Below are 25,858 nucleotides of genomic sequence, written 5' to 3'. Positions count from 1 at the left end.
TATACCATCACGGGTCACGACAATTTAAAGAGAGGAGTTCCGTGGAGTGACCAGTTGTTTCGAAAGAAGCACGGGGCTGCAAAAACCAAAGCCGAGTTAGATTAATTACACGAAGCTGTGCAACAGCGCTGTATGCCTCATTCTGCAGTGAATGCATTGAAACGCGGTGACAATAAACGGAAACTGAGCCCGCACTGGACGCTCTGTTGAGATCTCCACGAGGGACATAGCACAAATAACGTATGAAATTCTTCCCCAGCACACCGAACAACTGTGCTCGAGATTCTAGACGACGTAAGCATCTTAACGGCGGTAGTGCGCAAACTCCTACCCAGATCATTGCAGAGAAACGGTTCTGCGTGCGAAGTTAAGCCGTGATTGTTGTCTGTAGTAATAAAGACTGGACATGTTCATGCATTGTCTGGAGATGCATAATTGCAGTATGCGGGACTGTTGCCGCCGAGTTATGACAGTGGACGAAACAGGCATGCCCTACTACACATCGAGGCGAAGCAGCAGTAAAAGCAAGCGTCAGCGCTTCAAGGATATCGGAGATCATTTTGTCGCCTGGGAAGGGCATAACCGTTGTTATTTGTGGAAAAAAGAAATGATCATAATCGACTATTGTAAACTACAAAACACTGATAGGGGATGTAACCTAAACTTACACGATAATGTGATGATGATTCAAAAAAGCAAAACAAATGTGGCCTCACACTTTTCCAGTCCGGATATGCTTTTCCAACTATTGGCAGTCTCTGAATGAATCAGCGCAGCTTCTACAGTGATGGGTCTATTTTTATTCACGGCAATTAATTTACATATGTAGGCCAAGTTGTTTTTACATTTTACCTTGTTTAGACATCAAACCTTGCATCATATAACTCGAGGCACCGGTAGTCACTGACTGAGTGGCGCCTAAAATCTAATCACATTTGACCTTTATGCGAAAATGAGGACTGTAGGATCTCTATCATTGTCAAAAAGGAATCACCACACTTGTCATCATCAGCGCTTGTTCTGCCAGCCATTCGTCCGCTCTATGCTCGATAATTCCATTTTACTGTTGTGTGCATCCCGCCCCGTCAGCGCAGACATTTCGCAAGGCACGCGTTCGCAAGGGAAACAGGTCAGTCCCACGTTTTTCTCGATCACACGGAAACCTCAGCGTCGCGCGTTGCTTGGGAATGGAATTCAGCGCCATTTTAGGCCGGGATTTCGCAGGTATAGACCACATGCTCGATAAAGTCCCACCACATTACGGTCGACATTTCCTGAGAACGCTGGCCTAAATGTTTGTGAAACTCCGATGTGATCTGTATTCAACGGTGGGTATTTCAGTGAAACGCCTTTTTCCTATGCTGTACGGTAACATAACCTCATTTGTTTTGTCCTGTTGTATTTCCGACGGCCTCGCGTTTATCCAGCCCCGGCTATACGGAGAGAGCAGCGTGGCATTAACTACGCGCGCTCGTACGTTTCTGCGGCCCATCCAGACAACAAAGGGAACCAAGGTTACAACGAATTCGCTTTATTCGAATCATTTTTGGTCTACGTGTGGCGGAGTCCGGACCAAGCCACAAGAATTTAGGACCGAATTATTCGGGGCATATTGACACCTTACGCCGCCTACAGCCAACTAGAAAGTGCCGTTCACGTCACGAGCGACATGCCTTCGACCCCCCCAACCACCCATCAAGGCCGGCCTAAAGGCCTCTCCGCCCTTATACGACTCTGACTTAATGAAGCTGTGCCCATAAGAGTTCGCTAATCGCTGGAAGGCAACTTTGAACAATTCGCGACGGGTGAGCGGACACTGCCGTTCTCATCTCAGCTATGGATTCCGACGTGTAGGCCAGGATGAGAAAAAAACAGCTCGTAGACGGACAGCCTCGCGGAATGCCATCTGTGGCGCAGGCGTAGCAGAGCCTCCACCTGTCTGGAAATAAAGATGAGTGCACGTATGGCGAAAACGCCCGCATGCTGTGCTTCAAAACCAGCAGCAGAAATTCGTCGCACCGAGAGAATTACGTTGCGGACTTAACCTTTCTGTACCTTGCTAAGTTTTTTTTTTTGCGCTGGATATCTCCACTAAACGCACTTGCATACATGTCATAGGTCATCCTGCTACGCTTACCAATTTTTGAGGGCGGAATCTAGAGTTTCGAATCACCGTTTGTATCAATGTTTTTTCCCGCTGGAGGCAGGCCGTACAAGAGGCCTCCTGGACTTACGGGGCTAACCACATCACTTTACTCATTTTAATAAACGTTTTACCGAACAACCTGTTAACTTTGTTATAACTCACGGCAAGCCGTCGGTGCCTCACGTTGTTTCGGTCGGCGACCCGTAACCGAGTAGCTGGAACTTCAGTCTGCGCAGTCAAGGCGTGCACGAGGCGTTTTCTTGAGCTTGATCGCACGAGACGCCTGTTTGAAGGTCACAGGAACACTACCCTGCGTTTCCTGTGTTTCTACGTCGAGAAATGAGCTTCGCCCAAAGCCACACTCACTCCATTCATAGGTAGGACCACCACTTGATCGACTAGTTAAAGGTGTTCACAATTCACCAAGGTTTCCACCATTGTTCGCCTGCGTTGCAAATACCGAGTGGTCAAAATTAATCCAGAGTCTTCTTCTGCTACGTCGCACATCATAGCCCAGCTGCAGCTCCGGCGCGTAGAACCTGCAAAATTTCTAAATTTCCCCGAACAATGCAAACATTACACAAACATTGACCCGAAAAGACGGCGTTTTGAGAATAACGACGCACAGTCGAGCAACAAGGACCTATGCAAATTGCCACCGAAAGCAAACGCAAGACGAGAGCATCTCCCGTCGGACGCAGGCAGTACGCAGGGAAGGAGAGCGTTGCATTTTCTGTGGACTCGCGATACGCGACATCCACCAGGCCCGTGGAAGTGGTGTGCGGTGTCCCCGGGGAGTAGGGCTAGTGAGCAATGGACTGGGATAGAATAAGCGACCCCAAACCATCCACCGCCGGCGGCGGCGGCGGCGTCGGCGTCCGCAGTGCTCCTCTATATTTAAAAAAGAAACAGCATCCGGCGCCAGGTTTCGATCCGAGGACTTTGCGGCCGCAGCGCGACGCTCTACCGACCAAGCCACGGACGCGACGCTGATATCAGTGTTAGTAACGCGCCTTATATCTTTAATGCATTCAAACTACGTCGTCAGCGGCGTGCGTTGGCGACTCAGCGGCGTTATAGCGGCTTGATAACTGCGTGGTGTACACTTGATACTACAAACCCGATGGAAGAGATGGAAGAGAAGGCGGCGAGGCGGTGGGCTGCGGGGGCCGAGCGCAAGCGCCGCAAGCGGGCCGACAACCGTGCATTCGCACTTTCACATTCTCCCCCTCCGGGAAATGCGGGGGAATTTTTTTGTACATAACCATATTCGTGCATGAGGGCCCAACCCTAACGCCCTTGCAGCCTTTCAACGGCACGCATAGCCGGCGTTAACTATGCCGTGGGCCTTGCTGTATTTAAAACAAAGCTTTACTAACCCCGTCGAGTTCGCCGTCGTCTCAAGAGGAGGTCGCAAGTAGACCTTCATTTGACAGCAGCTGCGACACACCCATTGCCGCGCATCACGTGACTGGCCGGGCCTGGTTTCAGCGCTGCGCACAAGGCCGTGTTTTCAGTCAGTTCTGCTCAACTGAGCGGTGGGAGCTGCGGCGGAGCGGGCGCTCAGCTGATAGGCAGCCGACCACCCGCAGCCTGCTGCCCCACAGCTGCTGGTACACGGATGCGCCGCTGTGTCGACATCCCGGCAGCGGCGCCCATGGTTCTCCCTTCGTCCTTCGTGTGTCTGCGCTGTCAATGCTTGTCGGCTACTAAGGAAGAAGGAAGCGGCGGCCGCCTTTCTGATGGAGGCGAAAAGCGAAAACGCCCGTGTGTTCGAGACTTCAGCGCGCCTTAAAGATCCCAGGTGATCGAAATTAATCCGGAGCCCTCCACTACAGCGCGCCTCATCGCCTGCGTTGCGTCGGCCGGTTAAACTTCGTAATGAATCAATGAACACTGAGGAAGAGTGAGCTCTTAGGCTCGGAAAACACCGGAAGCGGGACCACAACCGTAGACAAAGCCAGGCTTTGGACGAATAGTATAACAACTGCAGCTAAATCAAAGGTCAACCAAGTGAAACCAAGACTCAAACAAACGAAGCCAAGCTTTTTTCTTGCATATCCAGGGCTAGCTGAGCTTTGCCGCAGCCATTTTTACACACAATTCAGACGCGCACGCTTGATTCAGGCAGTGCAGCCCACCATACAAGGAGGAAGCAAAGCATGTTATATGAACCGCCACAGGGTTGTGGGAAGAATATGGGTGTGAGATTGTGTAGGCGAGCGCGTTTGACTGACTGCTCCGTCTGTATCTTTAATCAGCCTGTCTGCAAAAAAAAACAAAAAACATTTTAACCGCACGCGACAGCTTTTTAGACAAGACCCAGTCGCCTTTTTCCCATCGCTTTCCTCAACCGTATGCGTGTTGTGTGATCACCCTCCCCAAAAAACAAACCTATTCTGATATGGACTCATGACTAGAGGAGGCATTTGAAAGCAAGCGTTGGGAAACAAGTTCGCAATTTTGCCTTCTCAAGTGACCGTGGTAGAGGAGCACCCGGTCGGGCTTGTGTGTTTGTTGTCACGACGTGAGTTTTCTTCGCTGTTTAAATATCTGTCTTGAGCCTGTCTTCGCTGAAGATGTCAGCAAGTAATCAAGGTTGTTTTGTCGTTTATTCGCAGGGCTCCCAGCCACTCATGGCGACTCCCAGGAGTACTGGGATGATCGCCGCTGCGTTGCTGTGGTTCGTCGCAGCGGTGAGTTCATCCGCAGCTGATGCGATACGTATGGATTTTACCACAAACAAATGTGAATAGTTTATTGCTTGGCTTCTACAAATTCTATCGACACCAGGCGTGACCTTTCCACACGGTCGCCACCACCACCCGCATTGCACGTGGCCGACGTATCCACCAATGTCGCTGTCGTCAGGAGTGGTCGAAAGAGTAAAACGCCCCAATTCCCTCCGTAGGTTTATTTGTTCGCTTGACGTGTGTGTATTTGTGGTGCCTAGGGGCCATAACATTAATGTGAATGGGTTATTCATTCGAGGGGCCATCTCTAGCTCCCCCTGAATTAGTTCAAAGAGCTTCATTTTATCCGCGAAGTCAACCTGCCTTAATAAAAAAAAATGACCTGAAAATGTTACTTTGGGACTATCAAGGAGTAACCTAATGAGCGATTTTTGTGAGTGACGCGACAAGCGTGAATCAAGAGTTTACAGTGCACTAGTGGGGCTGACGACGGCGATCTTGCCACACTACGTTATATTGCCGCGAACCATGCATTGCGTTTGTTTATTTATGTTTTGTTTTACCACCCGGCTGCGCCGGTCTGTGTCATGTGTGCCAAGCGATGCGCGTGTTACAGTATTTTATTTTTATGCCTCACGGGTTATCTCATTCTGATACGGAGAGCGTTTCGTCCTAATCTCACTAGCCTGGAATAATCATCCTTTATCTACAATGTTCTGGATGCAAATCGACGGTTCGAGAAACACTCGCGCCGAAATATAAAAGCCTGCAGAGCAGACGCTGCGGCATTCGATTCGCCGACATTCGCCTGCGCATGTCACTTTGTTGACTGCTGCTTCGCCGCATGTGCATTCTTTGAGTTGTTAGGGGAGCACAAGTTCGCTCCAATGAGCTTGTTTTCCTTGAAGACAACTGCGTCGTCTTTGACTTCGTGACAATATCCTGCCTCTTGGCCCCCTCGGTCGCTCGCTTTTGGCCGGCAAGAAGCAGGCCATAAGCAAGCGACAGCGAGATAGACAGGGCTGAGAGACAGTGTGCTGATTATTAGGATGCAGATAAAATCACGGAAGTCTTGGTAAATTGGCTCTATAAACACATCCCCGCACATAACGCCGGGCATTGCAGATGAGTGTTCTGCCGTCGGCGTGTTAAACATTTACAGAAGCTCCTCTAACGGGACTAGTGAGCATGATCAGGAGGAATTTAAACATTTAATTTAAAGCACGCTCTTTACATGAGACAAAAAAAAATTAGCCCCATCTTCTCGAAGGGAACGCTGAGTAGATGCGGAGCATCTCGGGGTTCCGTTGTGTTTCCGTTGTGTTCGTAGAACTTCATCGGAAAAACGGAGTGAAGTGGAGTCGACCGCAGCAAGCGCTGAACTGAACGCGCGCAGCGCGCTACCCGATTTACATTCAAGGTTGAAGGAGAAGAGGCGAGAGGAGGAGAGATGCGCAAGCGCCGAGCATTCGCCGCGAAAGCAAAAGCGAGAACGCGGGAGAAGCGAAAGCGAAGTGCACGCAGCTGGTACGAGAGAATAAGTGGCGGGAGTATCGCGCAGCTGTGGGAGAGAGGGAAGGAGGAGAGTTGCGCATGCGCAGTGTGAGTGCGGACGCCGACGCGGGACATGCTCAGACTATAAGATGCTCCGCATCTAAAAAACTTTCTTCCGTATTCAGCACCAGACAGCTTATACAACTCTTGATCGGTTAACATCCAACTGAAGACAAATTTCGGCTTGCTCGGTACCTCCCTAATTGGTTGCTTTTTTAAAAAATTCGAGTTTTCAATATCACACGATGTTAGGAGGTACGAACAAAAGCCATATCACTTTACTGGGCCCGTACGCCCTGCTTTACAATCAATGGATGTCCCACAGCGTACAATTATTTGCATATTTGCAGTACAGTCAATGGGCAGTTGAACATTCAGAAATAGAGATTCGTACTCCGAAACAAAACAAAAAGGTATACATGATCGCATTGGTGAATGGGGTGAAACTTAAAAGGAAGATAGACCGCTCGACCTGTGTCGCGTACATTATAAATAATATCCCTGATGAGTGACTCGGCAGGTTGACATGTACGGCAACTCAAAGATAGAAAGAAACATGAGCTCGCGAGAAGGAACAAAAATATATCAACCCAGGCACAGAAAAATGAAGCCCTAGGAAAAGAATTTGGCAAAACGCGAAGTCATTGCAATGGTGCATCGTAAAGCCAAGCAAGGGGGGAGGCATGTTTGTGCGCAAGTGCATAAAACCACAAACACTATCTGCAAATGAAACGGAAGCCATATCTATGTTGCCTTCGCGTGATAGTGGATTAAAGGGACTCTGCAACACTTCGTATAACCGCTTTAACTGTTTCCTTCACGTCTGGAACTACTGCGAAAGCTTATAGTTACCGACAGCAGGTAGCGGCAGTGCGTGACTTGGTTCGCGCAGCAGATACGCCTACCATTTCTGCTTTGCTTTTGTGGCTTCCGTTTTAAAGGGGCTACTGAATGCGTTCATTGCATAAACTGAATGAAAGATGGCCAATAGCCGCTACACCGCTGTAATGACGTAATTGGACTGGTCGAGGAACAGCAATACCTAAAAATAGACAAGAATCTTTTGACCAAGTTTCTGAGTTATCTGATGGGTACTGAGCAGTAATTTTTGGCTGAGGCTTATTGCGACCCCTTAATCTAAGTACTGAATGTGTTGGTTGACTACGTTCTGCAAGCATTTATGAATTTGAAAAAAATTTGAAAAACGTGTCGCAGGGACCCCTTAAGAATTGACTGCAGACGATATGTTCGCATCTGTGTACCATCCGTTCGGCATCCGTTCGGCATGTACCATCTTTGTCATGTTCAGGATGGCGAGTACAGTAAATTGAAACATTTATTTCTAGGTTAGCTGTTTGGGCCAAGGTGTGTTCTCTTTTCTCAAATTCTCTTTTGTAGCAACGACACATTCGAAAAAAATAAACCGATTTTACACTAACAATCTTGAGTTGCTGAAGGAACTGGTACACTACCTGATGCACACTACGCTTTCATTGTGTTAAGTAATTTTCTTTAATATTGTAGGCGGCTGTAAGTGGGAAATGACCGCTTATAGCCATCGCTATTAGTGAAGCTTCTTTTTCCTCGCCATCCATGCGCTGTCTTCAGCGATACGTAACCGTTTATCGCCTGATGGGCAATCGCCTGGCTAATGCGTAAAAACCGTCTGTACGCACGTATTTACACGTGTGTGTGGCGAAATCGTTACTCAAGAATTGTATCCAAGTCGCCTCCTCTTTAAGGCAGCGTGCGGCTGAGGCCATGAAGCATTAAGGAATATTAGAGTGCTAAATGACTGTGGTTTTTTTAAACCTGTCGATTATTAGACCATGGACTTAGTCCGAGAAAATTTGAGCTGTGTTTGTTTCCCTAGCGGCGATGCTAAGGAAATTCTAGACTTTTGTTAGGTCAGGTGAGAAATAAGTCCCGGTGTGTAAAGCAGCTACACGCCACCGAGAGTTGAACCTGTGCTTGCTCATAAGAAATATTTCCCGAGCTTACAGCTCTGTCGTGCCGTGCAGATGTCCTTGGCGGCGGCTGCGTCGACATCGGGGTCTTCGAAGCACCTGGACGAGCTGGAGCGCCCCTTCTTCAACATCGCGCACATGGTGAATTCCATTAAGGAGGTGGACCAGTACCTTCGGCTAGGCGCGAACGCCATCGAGGCCGACGTCACTTTCCAGAGCGACGGCACCGCCAAGCAGACCTTCCACGGAAGCCCCTGCGACTGCTTCCGCAACTGCTACATGCGGGAGAACATCGTCGACTACCTCGAGTACATCCGCAAGATCACCAGCTTATGTGGGTACCAACTGCCCCCGAAACCGTCTACTTTTGCTGTTAGTGAGACACCCAATTCCTAGGGCAACAAAGTACTGTGTCTTTATGCTCAGTACGGCTTGGAGGGGGGGGGGGCGGTTGAAGAGACCATTTGAAGGTGCATGTCCACACATTAACCGCCGGGACCATTGCCAAGTCTCCGTACGTACTGTAAGGAAGTGTACACCCGGTGGAAGAGGCAGTGAAGACAAAGTACAACCTCGCTCACTTTAGAATAACCAGTCTTTGGAAGCTCAGTCACCTCCATGTCAGCCACGAAATACCGTTTTATACAAAAAACGAAACAAATAATGAAAAAAAAAATCGCGCTATATAGGTGGTATTCACTGAAAAGTTTAGCTGTCAATTTATTCGGTTGGCAATACTAGGAACGACCACGGACATGGCCTGGCTTAAGCCACTGCTTGCGCACGCCACAGAGAAAAAAAGACACCGGCATGTGTCGTCTGCTCCGTTTCACCCCGATTCTCAACGGTGCTGTCAGCAGAGATGTTATTAATCGCAATCATATTGGAGTCGAGGCATTACGTTGCGTTCGGTGGAGTAGAGTTTGGAAGGAACAACACACATCGTGTGCTTAGCGCGGACAAGTACCGCCATCCCGCAGAGCCCGACGTAACCAGTGACGGCGCACTCACATGGTTGCCTGCATCGTGCCTCGCTACTTAATACAACCTATACAGCAGCAGGGGCGCAAAAGTGGTAGCAGTGACGACGCAGTTGGTGGAAACAAACACTAAAAACATAGCTGTGTGCTAACCGTACGTTAGCATTAGATTAATACAATGAAAAAAAGGAACAGCAGGCGTTAGTGCAATCGCCCATTGATACCCCTTGGCGGTGCCTTTGGTTGGCAGCCGCCGATGCCACAAACGAAATTCTTTAAGTTCATACAGACTTCGCCAGAAAGTGGCTAAGGAGTCGCCACTATACTTCATCCGTTTTTCATTTTGCTCTAAGATTTTGACATTATTGGTATCTTTGTTATAGGGCAAAGTAGCCTTTAAAGGGGCCATCAAGACAAAATACGAGTTCGGTTATTTAAAAAGCTTTTTTTTTCTTTATAGGAGCAATACAATTTCATCGCCAAGTTCAAAAAAAAAAACCGAGATATTACAGAAAACCAACGAAGAAGTGGGGGCTTTCCGGGAACTTCTTCTATGACGTCACAGAGTCTTGTTTCTGCGATTGGCAGTCCGTGACCAAGCCACCGCCAAGAAGCATGACTGAGAAATTGCAGTGGGGCCTTTTGTTCCTTTTGGTCGTATAGCTTGAATGGTCATCACTATCATCATAATCATCATCATCATCATCAGCCTATCTACGCCCACTTCTGGGCAAAGGCCTCTCCCATTTGTCTCCAATTATTCCGGTCCTGCACTGACTGCGACCAATTTATCCCAGCAAACTTCTTGATCTCCTCTGCCCATCTAACTTTCTGCTGCCCCTGCCACGCTTGCCTACTCTAGGAATCCACTCTCTACCCTTAATGACCAATGGTAACGTGTAGTTAAATGATAACTACGGAAACTAAACTAAACGGTAACTAAACGGTAACGGTACGGTAACGGTAACTAAATGGTAACGCTTGAATGGTAACTCGCAGGTAAAACGCTGAAAAATATGTCTTTAGTGCCGATCCATAACACGTCACTTCTGTGCATATTACGTCACTATGGCGTGACATTCTAAAGTTCAACATTTATTGTGTTTATCATCGGTTAAAAAACGTCTTTTTGCTGCTGGAATAGAGCTGAGTGAGCTAACCACGTCTATGTTTTTCAAATAAAATGTTGTATTTTGTCTTCATCGCCCTTTTATTGAAGCCTAGTTGTACTTTGTCGTCATATTCACTTTAAAGGGGCCCTAAATAGGCTTTGTTACGGAAGAACGAGAGAAGCGAGACCTGGGCCATGGCTGCCCTTCGCGGGGACGATAACTTTACTGCCAGGGGCGCTTTCATGATGATTATGATGAATGGCGCATACCCAGCGGGAGATTTAACATCCTCCCGCGCCCGAGATGATCGATGGGTGAACAATAAATCCGCCATCCTAACATTTTGGTTTTTCTGTCCATAAGGTAAGTCCTTGCCACGCGGTCGGGGAATGCTATCCCCTCTTTCGCCTCCACCGGTGCTTGCGCCGTCGTGCAGATCTCACGACAGCCAAGGGTTGCCAATGCAATGCGGACGATAACCAGACTGTGGGTCCAGTTGCCTCAGAATGTTGCAGTCCTTTAGCCGTGCAGTTCTTGTGGCGAAGTCGATGTCTTGCAAGTCCTAATATTTTGGTGAAACGGTTGCTGTTGCGCAGGGAGTCTAGTGGTGTTCTTCTGTCGGCTTTGTGCTTGCCTTCCGTTTGTTTTTCCTCTCCTGACGAGATCGTTTTCCTGCTTGTTGTCAGCTCAATGTACGGTTCGGATGGTTCTCCACCGGGCCTTGCTGCCTCCTCGCATGGGGCAGACGTGACACGCCACGGTTTCTCGGCTATCCCAACTTCTTTGAGCTGGAACACCTCAGATTCGTGCCTGGGTACAACGTGTAGCAATCCTCCGTTGGTTAGAGTTCGTCGACTTTTCATTGCTTCCAGTAAGCGTTCGCTCTTCACTTTGTCTGAAAGGAAGATACACTCGATATCGCACGGTGGTGACTCTGCCTTCTCTCTCTCATCCTTGAATGCTCCAGGGTTTTCGTTGTCTGTTTGGACTGCAGCTTCTGAGTCGTCCTTGTGTGCGGCAGGCGTAGCCTCGGGGTCTGCACCCCCTTCTCTCGTTGGGATGTTCGATGCTCCCTCGTAGCAGGCACCCACTTTCAGGTCCTGTCATTCAGCCTCGTCTTCGGCCTTGCATGTTGAAGCCTGAGCTGCAGCGACAATTTTTTTCTTTGCGGAAAATTCGGAGACGGTTGCGGGAAAATTGATGTCCATCGCCTTTTCTTTGTCTAGTGTGGGTAAGCAGCGCTTCCTAGCGTAGCGCGTCGCGTTAAACGAAACGGGTCCCTGCATGACCATCCTGGAGCCGTTGTACTTTGACCGACCTGCTGGCCTCACGCTATCCCGAGTCGATGTTCTATACGTCGTCATGTGCACAACGCGGTGTGCACTCTCCGTTCGTTTTCTCGGCGTGATAGACGTGAACGACCGCGTATCTCTCAGCTCCATCTCGGACAAGTCCGTGTACTCGCGCGTAGTCCTCTCGAAAATGCTTCCAAGCCTCTGCAGTTCACGCGGCTCAACCTTAACGGCGGCAACATGGAACGTTGGCAAGGTAACCTTCGAGGTCGATGAAAGTGAGCGCACTTCAGAGGGATCGCTCAGATGCGTTTCCGGCCGAACGCCGTCGAACACAGAAGTCACTGGGAGAGGGCAAATTGTCGTGCCTGATGTGCCGTTGGTGGTGGCTGTCGCGCAGGGTGACCTTGAGACATTCAAAGCATCGCGCAGCCACACGAGGGTACGGCATATCTCTTCTCGGCAAGCCAACGTGTCGAAGTAGTCCTGGTCCAGTTTGTCACGGTCAAGCAGTTCTACGATTCTCCCTTCAATCTCGTACAGTGCGGAATCTTTACTTGCAAGGAGGTTAATGGCTGCTTGCAAATCATGCGAAGATGGAGAGGGGGCTTCCAAAAGCTCATTCGCTGCCTTGAGCAGTCTCGCAGTAGCGACTCGAAAGATGCGTTGCTGCCTGCGCAGCTTATCTATTCGACACTTACTGTCGATCGTCACTGGACGGTCTGGGCCAGCCATGCCGACCTCCGGCTGAGGGCGGGGATGATCAGCGGAAACAGAAGTCAACGGAACGGGGTTCTGGGTACCTCAAGCCGGAGGTGACGTCGGTGGTCTCCTTCGTCGTGTGCGGTCATCCTCCCGGGTTTAACGGCACCAGAAAATGTTACGGAAGAACGAGAGAAGCGAGACCTGGGCCATGGCTGCCCTTCGCGGGGACGATAACTTTACTGCCAGGGGCGCTTTCATGATGATTATGATGAATGGCGCATACCCAGCGGGAGATTTAACAGGCTTCGCTATTTAGGGCCTAAATAGGCTTCGAAATCGCTAGAGGACCCCTTCACGACAATCTATGCCAAATATAACACCTCTGGGTAAAGCAGGGGCCGCACAAACACGCAAAAATGATCCTTTCTTTCTTTCCTTGTTTACCTACCGCTTCCTCGCCGCCATACTGCCGCGCACTGACGTGCGGAAGGATGCTCTGGCGCAGCCTTTATGACGCAGGAAGTACGGCGCCGCTATTGGTGGGCCCCTTTAAATGCTTTAGGCAATCAGCGTTCCCGGTTCCTCGGGGGAAACGCCGGTGCGGTTCCGGCGAGCGGTGCTCCGCAGAGCTGGCCGCCCCTCTTTGTCGGTCGGAGACCAGGCTGGCTGTTCCATCTCCCGTGGATTTCCGGACTTGCGGCTGAATGTTCTCCATGACTGCAGCCTTGATCGTTTCGTCCGCAGGATTTCACGTCTCTCACAAAGTGCGCCGCGTTAGCATGCGCTAGAACCCACGGCATCCAGCTTCACGAACTCCCCACTCGAGGCGCGAACTCACGTGAACCAGCGAGGAAAACAGAACGTGAGAGGTCATGCAACGAACGCTGGGCAAAGTGTTCTGGAAGATCGAGCTGGCCGACGCCGGGCGCTCCTCACGAGGCGCACGCTCACGCGTGCTCGGTATTTTTGTAGCGTGAGCTACACTGGCCGAGGTTGAGCAGTTTTGTGTGGCTTTCTGAGAGCCGTGCTCCGCATGCGCGAGGAGCAGTGACGTCTAACGGCGCACAGCTGGCGCGGCGGAGTTACCGCTACTGGCTTGGACTGGATTGGATTGGATTGGAAATCGTTTCAGCAGCAGTAAGCATGATAATCAGGTCATCCTAGACAACCAGGAAACCTAAGAATAACCAGCTGAACCTTAGCTCACGCAACGTATATCATGGCAAAGCGGAGCTAAGCCACTGCTAATTTTTTTTCAGGGTATTTTTTTGCGAACACTTTGTGCGAACGCCACCGGACCAAGCTGAGGCTTAAACAGCTCTGCTGTTAGAACGACTCCTTGGGAGGCTTTCAACAGCGCGCGCCTGAACTGGGCAGTAGTGAGAGACGGTTTTTCGTGCCGGTGAAAGGAGCGGAAGGACAGTGGCGAAATTCACAGTCGCAATTGACTCTCCAATTGCGCGGCACACCAACTCCCGATGCGGCGCGTAGGAAGCAGATTGAAGCCATTCAAAAGCCCTTCGGCAACACGAGGTGCAAGCAGGACGTCTCTGGAATCCGAGTAAACATGCTTGCTTTCGCATTCAGCCCCCACGGCCAGGGCTTCTTACGATTTTTCTTCCCACTCTCTCAAACGTTGCTCATAAAAACTCCCGTAACGCGTCAGTTTTATTGAATCCTTCAGCGGTGTTAAATGAAACTCACTTTCTGGAGCCGACATCTTTATTTCGTAGGCTTTTTAACACGAAAGTGTTTTATTCCCGGATATATAAAGATTTCGCTGCCGTCATGTCCGTCACGGAATGGACGCCAGTACAGCGAAGCAAGCAGCCTGTAAAGGGTGCACCCCGTAACACAGTGTCTTCGTGCGGGGAAGCAACCTTTAGTACTAAACAGTACAAAGCACAAACGGGAATCCAAGAGCAATCATCATCATCATTATCAGCTCGTTATACTTAGTGTTCGTTTTCAGGTTTCGTATTTTAACAGGAAACTGTTTTATGGCGGATACCACAAGATTTTACTGGCGCCATACCCGTCACGGAAATGACACCAGTACACTTTTGTCGAATCGACCCGCCAGCAGGACGTAGCTCAACAAGCATACTTACAAGACAGCCGCCGACCTGCAAATCATGCTCAGCTGTAGATTTCGCTGCACATTTCACTGTCGTGTTTTACTGATTCCTATGACAGAGGAATCAACCACAGCTTGTTTTTTAGCCATTCTCACTGAACATTGGCATCCTGTTGAGAAGCACCAGGAATATTAATAGCAGCGCAACAGTGCAACACTCGCGCGATTTTGACGCACCCTTGAATTATTCTAATGTTATACCAATATGTCGTACTAGGACATCCGTATCACCCAACACACGCATGCTCTTTATTTTATTTATTTTGTCATAAATGAAAAAATTCCACCCTTCAAATGTGCAATATTAAAAGACCCGGGCATTGGGTGTGTCACAACAATCTTCATTTGTGGCTTGAGTAACAAAGCTTGGCTTTTATCTCATTCAGCTGACGCCAAGTTCAAGAATCGGGTCGCCCTGCTATTCCTGGACCTAAAGGTGACGGACCTGCCTGCTGACAGCAAGCTGAAGGCCGGAAAGGACATCTCCAAGAAGCTCCTCGAACATCTTTGGTACAACGGTAAGTTTTCAGAGCATATTTAAGGGGAAGGCCTTCAGTGCTAAATCTTGCGAAAGAGCGCCGTTGCTGCCCGGCTAAGCAAATGGCTGCCGCTGTAAAGAGCAAATCATGCTTTATGAGGCTGTGTATATTGTTTTCTTGTACTCAGATATCTTTCTATTGAATCCACAAATTTCATACATTTCTAGTTTTTTAACTAGGATGTCATGCTTGATAGAGTCGAAAGCTTTATAAGTCTGTGGAAATACCGATCGTATACACCTCTTGCTAGAAGTTTTACAGCATTTTTTCTTTTATGTGTAGTAGAGCCCTTTCAGTAGACTTACCCGTTTGATACCCATACTGCGTTACAAATCAGATTTCTGCCTATGAAAAAGCATTGAAAAATGGTACTCCAGGGATAACGGTTTGCCCGGCATCGCATTGCACCTGAATCCTGTTCGTATCGTACTATCTGAAAGTTTTTTTAAGCCACCGGTAGGAGACGAGGTAAGCTGACGCCTGTGTGTCCCCAAAGCATGAAAAAGAGCGTCTCATTACATTGTGGAGGAGGGACACGCAGGTATCAGTATAAATATATAAGTCTGTGTGCGCGCGTGCGCATGTGTATGTGCCAGCATTGTTGATAACGTTTGCTCATACTCAGAGGGTGTTCTTTTCTGGCTTTTTCACAGTGGACACGAACAACACCGTGAACGTGTTGCTCTCTATCGGACATGTCTCCGATAAAGATGTCTTCAAGGGTGTCGTGGAAACCTTAATGAAACATGGCGATGCGGCGATCGCCGAAAGAATAGGTGAGTAAGAACATGGAGCTGCAATGACTAAACAGCATACCGCATTTTTTGTAACGAACATTATGTTTTCTAACTACAATCTTCAAAACGTAATTTATGTGCCCTGATTAGAATTTAGTTTCAGTGAGCGGCATTTATTAGTAAGGTAAGAGTGTTTTGCTAGTGGTTGATCCTTCAGTCGGCTTTCGGTCACTGCCTAAGCATGTGACCACCTGGCTCCGGGACCTTCGTGCAATTAGACTTAGCAACGGCGCTTCCCGGTTCTCAGGTGGCATACAGGGCGTGTTATAGAGAAACCGTGAAGTCGTGGGCCTTTATGCAGAGTACAAAGCTGGTGAGTAGGAAGGTCACTGGAAAGCCAGCGCGCCCACACTGCGTTGTTGTATCCAGGGAAGCATTGTCACTCGTAAGGACGAGTACGAGGAGGAGAAAAGTTTATTGAACATTGAAATAGAGCTGGTAAGTGGGCGGGGTCCTCAGCCTTCTTCGCCCTTTAAGGGAGCCAAAGCTGCGTACTTAGGTCCGAGCTGGCAACTTCACTCTCCCACTGCTCGTCTGTACGACTGGGAATTGGTGCAAGGTGAGGGTTTGAAGGGCGTGCCAAAAAATATGGAAGAGCGTTGCTGGGCTGCCGTAGTGCCTGCACAGGGGGTAGTATAATGTGGGGTGAATGGCGTGTAGCCGCGTGGGATGTGGAAATGTGTTTGTTTGAAGTTGTCGGAGGGTGACTTGTTGTTCTTTTAATTTTTCTGCCGGTGTGGGAAGGTGCGTCGTGTGAGCATGTAGTGTTGGGTGATGTTGTATATGATAAATGAGTGTCTGGTCCTCTTGACGACTTTTTGCGCTGCCAGGTGAGCAAGATTTCGGGCGTGAGCGTGAGCCGCTGCATTGCCGTGAATGGATGGGTGGGCAGGCGTTTAAATGATTTTGATTGTTCTTTCAGGAGAGTTTTGGGCTAGGATGCGTAGGACTTTCGTGGAAATCCTTCCGGCTATGTACTTCCGACACGCCTCTTGCGAGTCGGGGATAATGATCTTGGCTTGGGTGTGGGTTATGGCTAGCCTGGTGGTAGGATGGTAGTCTGGCGAAGGTTGATACTCGTAACAATACCAGTGGGGGTGGCGACAATCGCTGTTTGGTGTTTGCACGTGCGTAGTCCGCTGCGTCTGTGAATACTGTTGTTTTTGAGTGAGAGTACAGACTTTCAAGCGTTTGTGACCTGGCTGTTCTTCTGCCCTTATGGTGATGAGGGTTAGTATTTTTTGGCAGGGGAGCAATTTTTAGCTTCGATCTAATTTCCAGTGGAATGTCTTCGGCAGTCTCCATTTTTATTAAAGGGGCGTATCCCAGGTTCATAAGTACTTGCCGGCCTGACGGGGTTTTGCTTAGTCGCGATTGTTGGGCGTTCACGTTGGGTTTCTATAAATACTCACTTTCACAGACTTACAGAGTAAATGTAGGTAATTACCGTGTTTCCCCACATGGCCACCTTCGTCAACGTTATAGTCCTGTGAAACTATCGCTAATGATATGCCAGATGTCACTCGGATAAATTGACAAGAATTCAGTTCCTAGAACCCCTATCATCCTTCTGTGCGGAACGTGCAGCGATTAGGTGGCTTTCTTCATTGTAACCGGAATCGCTTTACAGCCTGGAGGACACACCGTCATTCGCACCGATGCCTTTCAAGCAGTTCCCTTACTTCGCTTATTCCCTTTTAGGTCTTAAGCTCGTCCAGGGCATTCATCATATCGCTAAAGAAACTGATCATGAATTTCAAGTTGTGTGGGTTCCGTGTGACCTACGTACACTACAAGGCTGACGTGGCAGCCCGCGTAAGGCTAGCAGCCTTCCTTCCCTCACCTACTTCCTCACTAGAGCTGGATGATGCCACCCTTTGGCTGACAAGAAAGGAATACCCCCGTGCCGTTTACGGGCTTCATTCCACTGTGTGCTGTCAGCCTCACCGCGCATCCTATTTTGCCGAGAAGATTACCCTGTGGAGCATTCAAAGATCAGGGGGTCTTGACTCCTGTCGCGACCCGCCGATGTCCCCACTTCCGTTGTTCTTTTTGAAAACCCGGGTGCGCAGTGTTTCACCGTAGTGATACAGAAGCGGACGTCCACCATTCACTTTGGTGCTGCCTCGCCTCACGTCCGACGATGATGCGATATTTTGCGGCGGCGGGCTTCCGAGTAGACGACGAGTCTGCTTACATTGCGTGCACACATGGGCTCAGGCATAGTTTCTTTTAGAACTTCGTTTGTGGATCCAACCATTTCATGTTCATCTGATTACCTTTCCTCATCGTGATTTTTTCGTACCCTCTCAGATATGACCTGATGCAAAATAGGCGCTAAATACCCATGCTGAGAGTTATACGCCGTACACGCCAACTCCTCTTACGAATCCAAGCCGTGCGAGCATTCCTGCTTCGTCGTATATAAAGGGCAAGCGTAATGATGCGGCATCTACGAGTCAAAAATTCGGGGAAGCCCAGACTAACGCGTGTGACGTGAAGGTAGGGAGGCTGCACGCAACTTTCACCGCCATCCGGACTCTTTAATCCCACGGTTGTAGCCGATTTGCTTCTTCATCACTGCTGCAACGACGTTTACTCCCTCAATGTTGCTATAAGGGTGCGCTTGTTTCATTTGTTTGGAAGTGATATTTATTGGACATGACTTTGGAGGCACGTACGCAAAGACGTGTCTTTCCTGTTCCGAGCAACTGTTGCCACGATTACGGTGAATGCTGGAGTCTTTCTCCTTCCAAACAAGTGTTGCCACGAATAAATATTAAACAAATTTAAAATGTTCTTTGTGAATCTTGATCAATCGCAATCTTGGCCAACCTCCCTAAGTGGGTATGACAAACATGCGGCGGAGACGCTTGGCAGTCACTGCAAGGCTCGCACATATGAGCGCTCGGCATTTTCTTTGTTATTTTAACTGCCGGGAGGTCGCCGTGAGGCACGCGCTAAAGTGCGCGAGCTTGGCATTTTCCTCCCATGTTTAACTGCGGACCCGAAAGATAACGATTTGCGGAACAGCTTCGCGGTTGAAAACTTAACTTTCCTAAGCTCTTGTGTTTTATTAACAGAACGTAATAAATACAGCTTTCTTTTCAGTTAGAAAACATTAAATCATAGAGTGGTTAATAATCCTTTATGGGATTTTCATGACTGGCAACAGAAGCCTCAAGAAGTTCAGTATTACATCATTTTTTGTTTGGCAAATGGCAGGCGAATTGATTTTCCCTCTTTCAAATGGTTTGCCCTTAGAGCAGGAGGTCAAGCATGGGCTGCGAACTGGTACATGAAACTTATGGAGAGTTTTGCAATTTCATATATTAAAAAACTTTGTCCATTCGCTTGTTTGCATTGTTTTCAAGCCCCCACCAAACATATCAGTGCGCAAAATGTAACACGCGTCCAAAAGAATCCAGCTGGGAGAATCAAGTGTTGGTCATGGACCCAATGTTTCTGTTTGGGAAACACGCAGTCCTAACTCGACCATTTGTCCAGGTGAAGCATGCAGTTTCTCGATGTTATTCGGGCACATAGTACAGCACAAAATACTTCTCGTGGTCACAGGAACAAAATTCTTGAGGGCAGTAAAATCTCATTTTTGCCGAAACCTCCAAAGATTGCGGCATTGAATTAACGTATAAGCCCTTTAATGTCAGCATATTCTGTGGTATCAATAACCCCCGGCTGTGTTGCGGCCACTGAGGAATAAATAGCAGGAAAGAAAACTGCTGACGGAAAGCTTCGGCTGCTGCTCTTCGTAGCAATGCAAACATTGCGTCGTTCCCTCTGCTCAGTGATACAACTCGGGCTGCTTACTGTATGTTGGGACGATAGCGTAACTTAAACAATTTATATATGTAATATGCAATGTGGTCACTAATGGGGAGCATAAAGGACGTACATCCCATGCAGGTTTCGACGTGGGATTAAACGACCCGCTGGAGGAGATCTCGAAGATGTACAGCGAGCTGGGCATCGACCACAATCGGTGGCAAGGCGACGGCGTGTCCAACTGCCTCAGCCTCTTCCGGCCCGCGAACCGGCTCAAGCAGGCGTTGCGGTACCGGGATTCGAGAACCGACCGCAGCTACGCCGACAAGGTCTACCACTGGACCATCGACCTCAGCTCGGCCATACGCAACTCCATACGGTACGGTGAACTAACCGCTTGCTGATTTGAAGAACTTTTAGAGTGAAAGATACACTACGCCATCTTCGAAAGTCATTCATCGTGTCCCAAGTCACCTTCAGACGCCAGCACCCGGGTCGCGTTCTTATAGTTTCGCTCGCTTGGAGCCTGGCCGCTGCCGTTTACGTGCCAAGGCGAAAGTGAAAAGGCGTAATCGCTCAGCGCGGACTGGGACCCCTGTGCAGGCAATTCAGCGCAAACAAACACGTGATTGCGCGAGAGTTTAACGGCTGCTTCGCCGGAGCTTGGTCCCTGAGTACCGCCATCGATATCGCGCGGGCTCGCCTATCTGTGTGTGCCCCCAGTGCAAGCTAAACGATGAGTTCGATCATCCAGTAGATCTAGCTAGGCGGCAGTCTCCAAAATTTCAAAGCAAACTTTCAGAAAACACTGTTTCCACAGCCTTTGGTTTAGTTCGTGATAACTATACTCTTAGAAGTGCTAAACCTGAGCCATGTTTAGATGAAGCTCAAGTAAGGAGGCGAGAGCTTAGGGGCTATTGACAGAAGATGACTGGAATTTTTAGAACCTTAAAGAGTAGTAGAGGCTTACTTATTCTTAGTATTCGGGATTTCTACATAGCTCTAAATTCCATATACACAGTTAACCTTGCAAGTGGGAAGCCTATTTTTTCATAGTTTTTTTCTTCGCTGAAGAACTCGTACATCTGAACGAAAAACTATTACAATCGATGTTAACGGGTGCATTGGACAAATTTATGTTCAAGGAATGGGCAATGGTTCGGATGAAAAGGCTAAGAAAGGTTGCACACAATTATTGCGGCGTAAGTTCAGCTGTTCACCCTACTTCTTTGTTGCCGACGCGCTCAAAGCGGTTCCAGGTTAGCTAAAATACCTTGAAAGAGATGGCTTTGATAGGGCTTAGGCTGTTGACATGGTAGGTTTTGCTGCTTATCCTATTTTATTTCCAAGCTGCGCATTGTCGTCGAAGGAAGTCAGTATTTGCTAAGAGAGCGGGATTTTTTTCTACAGTGGCGCCTTCTGCTCCCGCGGTCGCATGGCGGAACGCAAAAACTGCTCGAGTCGAGCCTTGGAAAAATAACTTGTGGCCGAATACGAAGCTTCCCTACTTATGAAAAAATGCGGCTACCTCTGCCCTCTTTTTCCGTCACCAAGAACGAGAAATGGAGGCTTGGGCTACTTCACTCTTTATTATATACGCAAGCTTTGGTCACATTAGGCTACTTATACTTGACAGTGTTAGTATCAGAAATGAACCGTAAACACATGGTATAAAAAGTGCGTGCATCAATACAGAGCGAAAAAAACAGCGCGAAGAACGGGACAAGGAAGGACAAACGGACGAAGCGCTGACTAACAACCAAACCTTAGTCACCGCTTCGTCTTGTTAGTCAGCGCTTCGTCCGTTTGTCCTTCCTTGTCCCGTTCTTCGCGCTGTTTTTTTCGCTCATCAAAAAATGTACCAACCAGCCCAAATTTCCACCTTGTTGAAGCATCAATACAGGTTACTTAAAATTAAATTACGGGTGCACCAGAAATACCTTATTTTATCACAAAGGCTCGAAGTAGCCCTGTTAATTTTGTATAAAAGAGGATTTGCATTTCATTTCAGCAGACAGAGGGCAGATCCTTTCAAAGCCAGATGACGAAACCATAGAGCCTACCGGTCGCAAGGAAATAAACGGCGGTCCCCTTTTGCCCACGTTTCTGCCTCAACGTAGTGTGGGACTGCAAAGTGTGCCTTCTGGAGGCGCTTCACGTACCATAATGCCTTATGTCGTTTTCGCATATATTTGTAAAACTGCAGGCGTCGTGGGCTGCACTATAAAACTAATGTGTCTTAATCTTTTCTCTGAATGGGGTAAATATAAGTATACCAATTGCAGAATAATACAATTCCGTCACGTTTTGTCCTGTCGATGGGGAGTAGAGACCTTGTCGTCCATATTTAACCTTTTATTTCGCACCGCACGCAGTCTCGGTGTGGACGGCATCATCACGAACTATCCGGAGCGCGTTTCAACCGTCATCATGGAGGCCCCCTTCAAGCGGGCGCTCAAACTCGCAAGTCCTCAAGACACGCCCTGGAAGAAGGTTAGCGTCGAGCTTCTGATGTCCGGTGGCGGGGGAGGCAACCCCATCGGCAACGTGTTTGGGGATGTGTCCGAAGTGCTGCAGCAGTTCTGGGCTTACCTGGTGACACGCCTGTCGGGGCGCGTGTTCCGACGACGTAGCTCGCGCGACTACGACGCCGCAGACCCGCCCATGAGCCCCCGAGAACTTGCCGAGCAGCGATACTACCGTTGGCTTCACGAACATTTAGGATGACCCAAGCAGCAAAGAGGACGCACGAGATCTTGACCCACATGGAGATTCGTGCTTTGCTTGGCTATTTGTCGCACATGGATTTTAATTTAGTCGTCCGACACTTATATTGCCACCTGTGGCAATACAATTGGAAATGTTCTGGACGGGAAGCGCCAAGGAAATGCCTGGTGCTCTTTCAACCTCTAGTGGCATTGACCTGGAGGGAAATTTGGTTGTATACAGTGACTCACCGAGCTAGGATTAATGCAATCTCAGGACAACAGCTTGCGAACCAACTAAATGCTTTCCGTTTTTCAGTTTTTGGAAGTGTTGTACAAGATGCTGGTAAAATGCCCTGGTATAGTTTTTTGAGCACGTGTCTGAAATTTCTATTCTGTCACAATCCCCTAAGTGATAATTTTGCGGTTACTTTCCTACAGCTCCCAGGTGGGTGCAACAGATGATTTAAAATTTCGGTGTGGCTGCTCTTTCTCTCTCTGTTGATCATTTTTGATCTCATATATGTTCGCAGGATTTCATCCTTTAAAGAATATAACTTGTTAAGGCTAAAAGATAGCCTTTCAAGAAAGAATGTGTGTGACGCGTTCAGATTTTACCATCAAGTTTTTCTTTGTCCTAGTCTTTTCAGTAAAGTGGCGGTCTAATATTTTACTGCAGCTGTTTTAACCTGCTTCTGCTGTACTCAATACGCTGCTGATTCAAATATATCTGTCACATGAGGACAATGTTGTAAAAGAACATAAAAATTTGGATTGATTAAGTAGCAGTAATGCTTCGTTTCTAACAACGGGTTTCGCGATTTGTGTGAAAATCCTGTTTTTCTTTTTGGCACGCTGTAGCAAGTTGGACAAATCATTTCATACACTTTGTACTCATTGCGTGGCCTTTTTTAATTGCTGCATTATCACATATTGAGTTGCACCTTTTTGAATGGCTGTGAACCTTCTGTGGCAAGCATCGAAATTCTCCTTCACCATGGTCATTCCAGCCAAGTCATAAGTGCCTTACCATTTGAAGGAAGTGTTTCATTAAATCTCTATCATAGCTGTGGTCTATATTGGGGAGATAGTGGTCTTGATCCTTAAGGTTTTACGCAGTTCTCTTGGCCTACAAGATTCTCCTGTTTGTTGCAGCAACGGTGATGAGTGATTTGAGAGCTGGGAAACATTTACCTTGCTGTGGTGGTCATTTTCTCTTCATCTTCTCCTTTTCGGGCAATTTATTTTGTTTATTTCACTGCACTTTCACCGCGCTTCGAAGTGTTCTCTGGGCGGTTTAAAAAGCTTGTGGCTACTTCTGTGTGCCTAACAGCTTGCAAAGTAGGTTGCACAGCCGCCTATTATCACGTTATTATGAACATAAAATATTAATAGCTAAACTGGGGGTGCGATCTCTGCAAATCAAAGCTTCACTCCAGAGAGATTTCTCGAAAGGCAGACACCCAAGCGTTATTTTAGGAAGCGGCTCAGTTTCGGTCAATTAAAAAAAAAACTTTGTTGCGCACGTACCTTGACGATCACAACTTCTACTCACGATTCGTCCTTAGAATTTCAAACATGAAATGATTGGTGTTGAAGTGAAATATTGCATGTGAGTAAACGATACAACAAGTTTTTGAATAGCACTACATTACACTCGGCAAGGAAAAAAATGGTGGTTAACACAGATATGTAATATCAAATCGGGTTTCTCTTCTTCGTATCCTGCAAGTTTTAAATGTCTTTTTGCTGAATTGTTTAATAACACACCACCCTTTTGTTTCCTTTACACCCCGTTGACAATGCACATTTGTTTTATTTATTTCTTTTTTGTCAACCATGTTGTAACAATAATATATCAAATAACGACAAACAAATTCAGATGAGATAATGTAATGCCGGTGGAATTTGTGCGAAATGGCTATATTACGGCTGGTGGCATCCGCAGTGCGGCTGTGCGGGGACACAGTCAGTTATGTCAGAACGTCTACAATTTTGTACAGTTATTTATTATATTTATTGTGTGCATGCGGAACTTCTTGACGTGTAATTGACTGTCATTGAAACAAGCACCCTGAGTTACAAGTGGCGCCTGAAGCCAGCGTGACAGAAAAGTGCGCTAGAGTGGTTTTCTGCTTGTTGCTTTTGTATTGAAAGGGATGACAGTTTCTTTGAGACGATTTTGCGATCCTTGAATGTCTGTGCTCCTTTAGATATCCTTGAGCAACTGTAAATAAACATCGTTCGCAGTGTCTTCCATCGACTGATTGCGTTTCGTTCTTCGTGGAGCTTTAGTAAAATCGTGCCTAACCGACACAACTAGTTCCCTCTGTGCAGCCTAAAAGACACTAGGGGCCAAATGAGGGCACATGAATTGGTGGCACGTGGTGTATTAAATGACTATTGGCGTGTGGAGTTCAACAATAATATGTCATAAAAAAGCTCTATGTTGTCGGTACCAACCTGTTAAGCCCGTTGTACATAGGGCGAATTTCGCTTGCGAATTCACAGCTGCGGCGCCGCTCGTGCACCAAAACGATTTATTCTCGTTCCTGTGACGAATTTCCAAATGTTTGCAAGAGTCTAACTTCTCTTCTGAATGCCGCAGTGCATTTGGCAATATGTCGCAACAGTGAAAATGGTTAAATAAATCGAATTGCCCCACGGGCGGCGCCGCTACTGCGAATTCGCAGGCGAAATTCGCCCCATGTAGAACGGGCTTTATCCCAAGATACGTATTTTCTTGCAATTGATTCAGGTGGTTAAAAACACAACATACCGGTTCCCTGGAGTAGATACTCAGCAATTTCTCCAAGGTCTTGTCGTTGGAAGTGGCTTTACGTACTGCGGGTAGTGCATAGGATGTTGCCATAGACGTTTAACTTGTTTCTGCAATTTTACAAATGAGTCATTCATGTGTATGCCTGAACAGGAATTGATATACTGTTTGTCCACCTGTGAAAGATTTATTTAAAAAAAAAACTTCCCTCAGGACAAATGTTGTATTCAGTGTTGTTTTTCCCTTTTTGTTAATTGCAGAAGTTTAGAGCGAGCCACGTCATAACTAGGACACCATTGCACCAGACAGGACAAAAGGTTCCTAGGTAGTGGCGGATACTCTAAGTGCCAGGAAAAGTTGCCGTGGTCATGGGGCAGTGAGAAAGTTTTCATGCAAAGCGCCTTTGTGGATCCTTCGTTTGTAGCCTATGAAGTTCTGCGTGGCTTCATACAAAGGCAGCGGCGGCCTTGCTTACCGCATCTGAGTGAAATGTGTGGAATGTAACTGTAGCATCTAATTGGCCTTCGCTATATTTGTCGATGTTACGTTAATAGAGGATGGTTTTCTTAACGCATGATAGCTATGACTCGTCAATGTTGGCAGATTTACTCATGAAGGTATTTGGAGCACTACTGGCAACTGAGGCGTCTAACCTGTTGCCTGAGATGT

The 25,858-nt window shown here is 47.8% G+C and overlaps 1 protein-coding gene across 1 annotated transcript in view; it reads left to right on the top strand.

Moving 5' to 3' along the window:
- LOC144179565 (dermonecrotic toxin StSicTox-betaIB1i-like) overlaps window positions 1–24,663 on the top strand; it is a 63,685-nt gene extending 39,022 nt beyond the window's left edge. The window contains exons 2-7 of the mRNA XM_077707968.1: window positions 4,768–4,842; window positions 8,415–8,694; window positions 14,973–15,104; window positions 15,779–15,901; window positions 19,847–20,084; window positions 22,081–24,663. Of these exons, the coding sequence (XP_077564094.1) occupies window positions 4,783–4,842; window positions 8,415–8,694; window positions 14,973–15,104; window positions 15,779–15,901; window positions 19,847–20,084; window positions 22,081–22,432 (1,185 nt within the window). The 5' untranslated portion in view covers window positions 4,768–4,782 and the 3' untranslated portion in view covers window positions 22,433–24,663. The remainder of the gene's footprint in view (window positions 1–4,767; window positions 4,843–8,414; window positions 8,695–14,972; window positions 15,105–15,778; window positions 15,902–19,846; window positions 20,085–22,080) is intronic.
- The last annotated feature ends 1,195 nt before the right edge of the window (window positions 24,664–25,858 follow it).

The sequence above is a fragment of the Haemaphysalis longicornis genome, unplaced genomic scaffold, assembly GCF_048455015.1.
Source record: "Haemaphysalis longicornis isolate Haplotype H1 unplaced genomic scaffold, Haemaphysalis longicornis Haplotype H1 scaffold_4, whole genome shotgun sequence".
NCBI lineage: Eukaryota > Metazoa > Arthropoda > Arachnida > Ixodida > Ixodidae > Haemaphysalis > Haemaphysalis longicornis.
Note: the sequence above shows the minus strand (reverse complement) of the source record. Positions and strands in the feature narration are given on the sequence as shown.